Raw genomic sequence first — 6,864 nt, forward strand, 5'->3', positions numbered from 1 at the left:
TCTCATCAAGGGGGTGTCTCCTGTCCCCGGTACAAACACACTGCCTGAGGAAGGCTATGTGTATTTTTTTTGTCATTAACCTTTTTCGGACCACTTATTTATTTATTTTGGTGACGATCCGACCTCCATGCTGCTACTCTGGTTCAAACTGCATCCATCAAACAATATGATTTATCTCAACCTCCCCAAAATAACCAAACTATGACACGGTGTGAGATGGCTTTTTTAGCTGTTCTGTCGTCAATTCCTGCGATTTTCTCCATGCAATCAGTCAAAATGAATGAATGAATGGGCGTTTCTTTGACTATTTATGGGCAAATATGGGCGTTACGTGAAGCCCGCAAAAGCTGCACCACATTTCGAATCGATTGGGATTTATAAAGGGAAACTGGCGTAGGAAGTGCCGTACGCACTTTCCTCGCCGGTACGCAATGTTCGGTGAATCGTAAGCAACCTTCCCACGTGAATCCTACGCACGGCGTTATACATGAGGCCCCTGGTCACTTTCCAAACACTCTCAAGGAGGCAAGAGTAAACCCTCTCCTAAAGAAACCCACCCTCAACCCGTCTAATGTTATAAACTACAGGCCTGTCTCTCTTCTCCCGTTCCTGTCCAAAACACTTGAACGTGCAGTCTTTAAACAACTCTCCTGTTATCTCCATCAGAACAACCTTCTCGTTCCGCACCAGTTTGGTTTCAAGGCTGGGTCACTCAACAGAAACTGCCCTCCTTGCTGTCTCTGAGGAACTGCACACTGCTAAAGCAGCCTCCCTCTTCTCTGTCATCATCCCTTTGGACCTATCTTCTGCATTCGACACGGTGAACCATCAGATCCTCCTTCGCACTCTCCAAGAACTTGAAGCTTCAGGCTCTGCACTTTCCCTCCTCACCTCCTACCTCGAAGACCGCACCTACAGGGTAACTTGGAGAGGGTCCGAGTCCGACCCTTGTCAATTAACTACAGGGGCTCTGTCCTTGTTCCCCTCCTCTTCTCTCTGTACACAAACTCGCTCGGATCGGTCATTAGCCCGCATGGTTTTTCATACCATTGCTACCCTGACAACACCCAATTAATTATGTATTTTCCCCGTCCTCAGAGACCCACGGTCGTCGCACGCATCTCTACTTGTCTAGCAGACATCTCTCAGTGGATGTCTGCTAACCACCTCAAGCCCAACCTTGACAAGACTGAACTGCTTTTTCTTCCGGGAAAAGATTGTCCCACTCTTGACCTAAGAATCAACATCGGCACCTCTATTGTTTCCCCGACTCAGACTGCAAGGAATCTGGGTGTGACCCTAGATAACAAACTGTCCTTCACTGCAAACATCGCTGCAACAACCGCTGCTGCAGATACACTCTTTACAACATCAGGAGGATACGTTCCTTCCTGACCCAAAAAGCGACGCAGCTTCTGGTCCAGGATCTTGTCATCTCACGCCTAGACTACTGCAACTCCCTCCTAGCTGGTCTACCTGCATGTGCCATCCGACCTCTGCAGCTCATCCAGAATGCAGCGGCTCGCCTGGTCTTCAACCTTCCTACATTTTCCCACACCACACCGCTCCTCTGCTCCCTTCACTGGCTTCCAGTAACTGCTAGAATCCACTTCAAGACACTGGTACTTGCGTACCATGCTGCGAATGGATCTGGCCCTTCCTACATCCAGGACATGGTTAAACCATACACCACATGCACTCCGCTCTGCATCAGCCAAACAGCCCGCTGCATCCGCACTGCGAGGGGGACCCAAGTTTCCATCAGCAAAAACACGTGGGTTTGCTATCCTGGCTCCAAAATGGTGGAATGAGCTCCCCATTGACATCAGGACAGCAGATAGCTTGCACATCTTCCGGCGCAGACTAAAAACTAATCTCTTTCTACTCCACTTCGACCAATAAAATTATTAACAGAGCACTTAAATACTAATAAAGGACTGGCTTATCTAAAGCCAGTTGAGTAGCACTTGAAATGGTTTGGCTCTATGAAACCTGATATACTTATATGATTCTGTTTTCTTCAAGTTTGTATCTTCTTGGTCGAATGCACTTATTGTAAGTCGCTTTGGATAAAAGCGTCAGCTAAATGCAATGTAATGTAATGTTCTCTATTATCTTCCAACTGAATTGCTTTGAATTCAGATGTGAACAACAACATGAATATGAATACAGTGTTTGACTGACTTGCTTGTTTACATCCCCTGACTGTCCCAATGGGGCGAGTACATGACTCTGCAAACAGATGCTGGGGGAATGCCTTTGCATTTGTCATGTTTTCTTTAATATTTCTGTCCTATATTTCCTAGCTTCAATGCAAATGACTCTCATTTTCTTTTTGTATTAACCTTTACATTCATTTGTCCTGAGAAAATCTGAACCTGAGGTGTACCCTCTAATGTTTCACAACTTTTCTCTTGATCTTGTTAAAGCTGATTGCAGCAGTGCATCATTATTTCCGAGACTTTTTCTTTCCTTGCAGAATTTTCTGCAGCATATGCTGTATCCACTGAGCCACATCTAAGGGGTAAATCAATGGTGGTCTAATGTACACAACCTTTGAGACATCAGCATAGATAACCTTCAAGAAAACCCTTCCTAATCCCTCAGCATGTGTTGTCTTCTTATTCTTGGCATGTGGTCCTCACCTGCCATACCAGACTGACACACTTCTAGATAATTCATCTAGTTTTCCTCTTCCATCTCCACCATCTTCGGGGAGCCTCCTTGCTCACAATCTCCACCATGTTTATGTGCTTTTACAGAAATCTATGGACTAGAAAATGCATCACAATAATTAGAAAAAGCAAACTGTGTAGACAAGGGTTGTTGACTGCCTATATGAGGCTCAACTCAGGATGGGAACGATGAACATCCTGTTTATTCGGCATCAGTGGTTTAAACTGTGGTTTTGCATCAGTTTTTTAAATATAGCACTAAAGCTTCTGTTGTGGGCAGAGATAGTAGATAGGTATTTGAGGAAGAACATAATGTTAGGTCGCCCTGGGCTGGAGACATATGTCTCCCCCTGTGAATCCTGGGATTACAGCCAAAGGAAAAAGGGCAAAATAATAGAGGCGGGAAAGCTCTGTAATGAAATGGAGGACAGCAGAGGAGCTGAGTTATCACATACAGAACAATCAGTGGTGCCTATCTCTTATTCACCACACTAATCAATGCTGTCGTCACTATGGTTTATTGCATATGTAATGCCAGAATATTGACTCAGAGGGCATTTGCACACGCAGCAGATTTCTGTGTCAAGTGGGAGCGTTTGATAGTACAGTACTGTATATCAATGTGGAGAATTAATGTGTGAAGGTGTGTTCATCTGAGTTGCAAGAGATAATGTATGTGGGAGTGCGTGTATATACATGTAGTCACTGCATCAGGTTACCTTTCTTGTGCGTCTGGCTTTTTAACAGCACTTTAAAACACATCCGAGTCCTGCTGGGAAACGCATCAGATCCTTATGTTAAATGCGTTTGTTTGCCTGAGCGAGGGGACTGACCCTGATTTTGGGCGTGTTTACCTTATTATTCTAAGCGTTCTTCATCGCTGTACTAAACTTTTATTGCTGGAGTGCTTAGAATATTGATAGTCTCTTTGGCTCACTTGTGTCTCATTAAAGATTCATAAGGATTTGTGCAGGGCTTTAGCTGTATTACAGATGCAAGTAGAAGGAAACACCTTTTCAGGGTGGAACAAGACTGCTCTCTGGTGGTCAGTGTGGGGATTAGACAAAAAGTCTCAACCTTTAACCCTAAAAAGGCCTAAATTGGAATATTTTTTAAAGATAAGGTCAAGGTATTTTGAATTCTATCAACACCGATTCCCCTGATTCTCACTCTTTGGTATTTATGCACACACTAACTCACCCCTTCTTCTTCCCTCAGCATGCAAGACGGTGGTGCAGGCAGACATAGTGTTTCTGGTGGATGAGTCATGGAGTGTGGGCCAGACCAGCTTCTCCAGGGTCAAAGACTTCATCTCGACCATCATCTCCTCCTTTCAGGGCATGGCGTTTGGAACAGAGGGGGTCCGATTTGGAGTCACTGTCTTTGGGGATGTCCCAAGGTAATACTTGAATATCAAAATGTTAAAGACAGCAATGAATTGCTATTAAGCCAGACACATTTATGTTTTGTCCCCATCTGTTAGAAAAAACACAAAAAATCCTATATTTAAATTAAAGGAGAAACAAAACACAATGTACACAAACTCCAATATCTGTTTTAGCTATTTCCTTTTTAATACTGTACATGATCGTATTTCCCCTGTTTATCTGTGTAGGATGCGGATTGCTTTGACAGACTACAGCTCACAGGAAGAGGTGCTCCGAGCCGTCAGAGACCTCCCCTATGTGGGTGGATCGAGGAGGATGGGGGACGCCCTCCAGTTTCTGGTTGACACCGTGTTCAGCCCTGTTATCAGCCGTGACCATACCCCGAAGGTAGAGTGCTTCAAACCTATCCGTGGTGACCGCATTCGTCTGCCATAAAGGGATTTTAGTATACCAACAGACTTGGAGCAAAGCATAGAAAAAAGATACCCTTGAAATGTGCCAGAAACTACACATGCTGTAGGTAATTCCAAGAATAAGCAAAGGCAAAAGAGGTCTCATAACAAAAACTTCTTCCATGAATGTTAACAATACAAAAGGCATATCTCTTATTAATGTATGACAAAGTGTTGACACACAAACAACTGGAAGATGATTGATTCAAGATTACAGCCCACACTGCAAAGACTATTTCTTCCAGCTGGCCATTATCACGGATATGATGTATACTCTGGCCCTATTTGAAAGGAAATTACTAGTTAGAGGTCTGTATTTGTACAGGAAGGAACATTGTGTGGTAAGACACAAACAAAACAAGCCGGCGGCCCATTTTACACCACTGACAAGCTTTTTTACGCATTGAATGCAAACTGAGAGGATGTCTGATAGAAAAGTTACTATTGGAAACAGGTTTTACTTTGGTTTGTTGTTTTGCTTCCAGAATACAAAAAGGAAAGGGGCGAGGCAAAAGATTGTGCGTTTGCCACGGATTTAACATGCTAAATATGCTGAATGACTGTGCATAAGGATAGACTAAAGGCCAAAAGTGAGATACTCCTCAACAGGTCCATTTGATGGCCATCCAGCGATAAACAATGGAGATGAACCTTCTTTGTCACAGAATCATGTTTCAAATTGGTACTGATGAGCCCCGCTAATGCTATTCCAAAAGTATTCAGTTTGTGTGAACTAAATGTCTCAGACAGTCTAACACCGTAGTGTAGCTTCACTATAACACAGCTGGTTAGCATTCCATTCGCCTCTCTATCTCTGAGTTAGTGTGTGAATCATTTTGAAGCAGGACTCTTGACGTGGGAAGGCAGTGAATTCAGGATTAGCTGATATATCAAATTGTACAGCCAGAGCACATGCAGCTACATTCTCATATCGATGATTTCTAGCCCCCTCCTTCATTGACTGATGGATGAGCTGTGAAGTAACTGTTTTAATTTTCCTTAATGGGCAAATTACGAGTGTCTGTTGCAAACTAGCATCATTGAATTCCACTTTGGCTTAGGGTTTGATTTATTGGGCTGGAGTAAAACCATGAGTCCATGCTTTTTGAGCATAACTCTGAATAGCAGGGATGTTATTTTTATTGAAATAAAACGCTGTTTGGCTAGTGAATAAACATCGATTAAACACATTTTCACAAAACTAAATGCAGAAACTGAATAACTGTAATGAAAACAAACTGCTGTAGTTTTTTATGCAAATTATCAGGTTGTTTTTTGATTGTTTAATTATGTTTATTGACCTAAAATAATAGATTATTTCTGTCACCCTGCACAGATTGTTGTAATGATCACAAACGGACGTTCAGACGACCTGGTCGATGCTGCAGCCAAAGCTGTGGCTGACAATGGGATTTCTCTCTTTGCAGTAGGTGAGTGTGGAAGTATTGTGGATTCCTGCAACATCCCCACTGCAGAGACCCCTCACATTTTATTGGAGCTCTGCCGGCTTATCTGCAGTGTTTTCACTCAGAAATTCATGTCCTGAACATTTTAATTCATTGGATTCAGTGTGGGTATTTGTGAGTGTGCATGACATTCTTGTTTTTGAGAGTCTGAGTGTTTGTATGGGCAAACATAACAACGTCTACTACTAAATATGTATTCATCTCCTTTGCTGTAAAAGTTTACTTTTTGACGGTGTGGAAAAGCTTTTTTATCCTACATGTTTCCCTCACTCATGAATACAAACTGCTGCTAACCCACAAGTATACTTACACATATCTCTTACACACACGCATGAGCCCACAAGCCCACAACTCACTCCCTCAGCTGGGAGCGGTGTAATAATTACTGCTCATTAGCCGGTGGTGTGCTAATTGCAGCCATTTTTCATTAGGCGATTCAGTGTCCATCTGCACCTCTGACACTGAGGCTTGCTCCTCTCGTTCGTCACTCCCGCAGAGAAGCTCCACGTGCCTCCCCTGTATTCGTGCTAATCCAAGCCCTGCCTATGGAGCCTGTATTGCAGTCTTGATAACAAATATGCACAAATATATGCATCTCAATGCATGTTCCTGTCTAGGTTCAGGTTTTAAGTAACTGGTATTGTGACCCCGCTCTCCCTGAAGACTTGCATCATGTTCATTTGCATCTTTTAAAAAAAGGTTTTGTATGTTTCAGAATGGTACAACTTTTTGAGCTCTGATTGAATCTTTAGCAGGTGTTTGTCATCCCACATGGAAGGAATATATATGAACCTATATATTTTTAATATATGTCACATATATGTTTAACATATATGTGACATATCCGAAAATGGACCCCTACATATATGTCTCTGAACATACA

The 6,864-nt window shown here is 42.9% G+C and overlaps 1 protein-coding gene across 1 annotated transcript; it reads left to right on the forward strand.

Moving 5' to 3' along the window:
• Positions 1 to 3,893: 3,893 nt before the first annotated feature.
• LOC104954231 (collagen alpha-1(XII) chain-like) lies at positions 3,894 to 5,945 on the forward strand (the record flags this gene model as incomplete). Its single annotated transcript, XM_010781309.1, has 3 exons — positions 3,894 to 4,074; positions 4,291 to 4,450; positions 5,852 to 5,945. Coding segments are annotated over 3 exons (435 nt in total), but the record flags the coding sequence as incomplete, so codon positions are not given.
• Positions 5,946 to 6,864: the final 919 nt, after the last annotated feature.

This window comes from Notothenia coriiceps, unplaced genomic scaffold (assembly GCF_000735185.1).
Source record: "Notothenia coriiceps isolate Sejong01 unplaced genomic scaffold, NC01 NC01_scaffold00023067, whole genome shotgun sequence".
Lineage (NCBI taxonomy): Eukaryota > Metazoa > Chordata > Actinopteri > Perciformes > Nototheniidae > Notothenia > Notothenia coriiceps.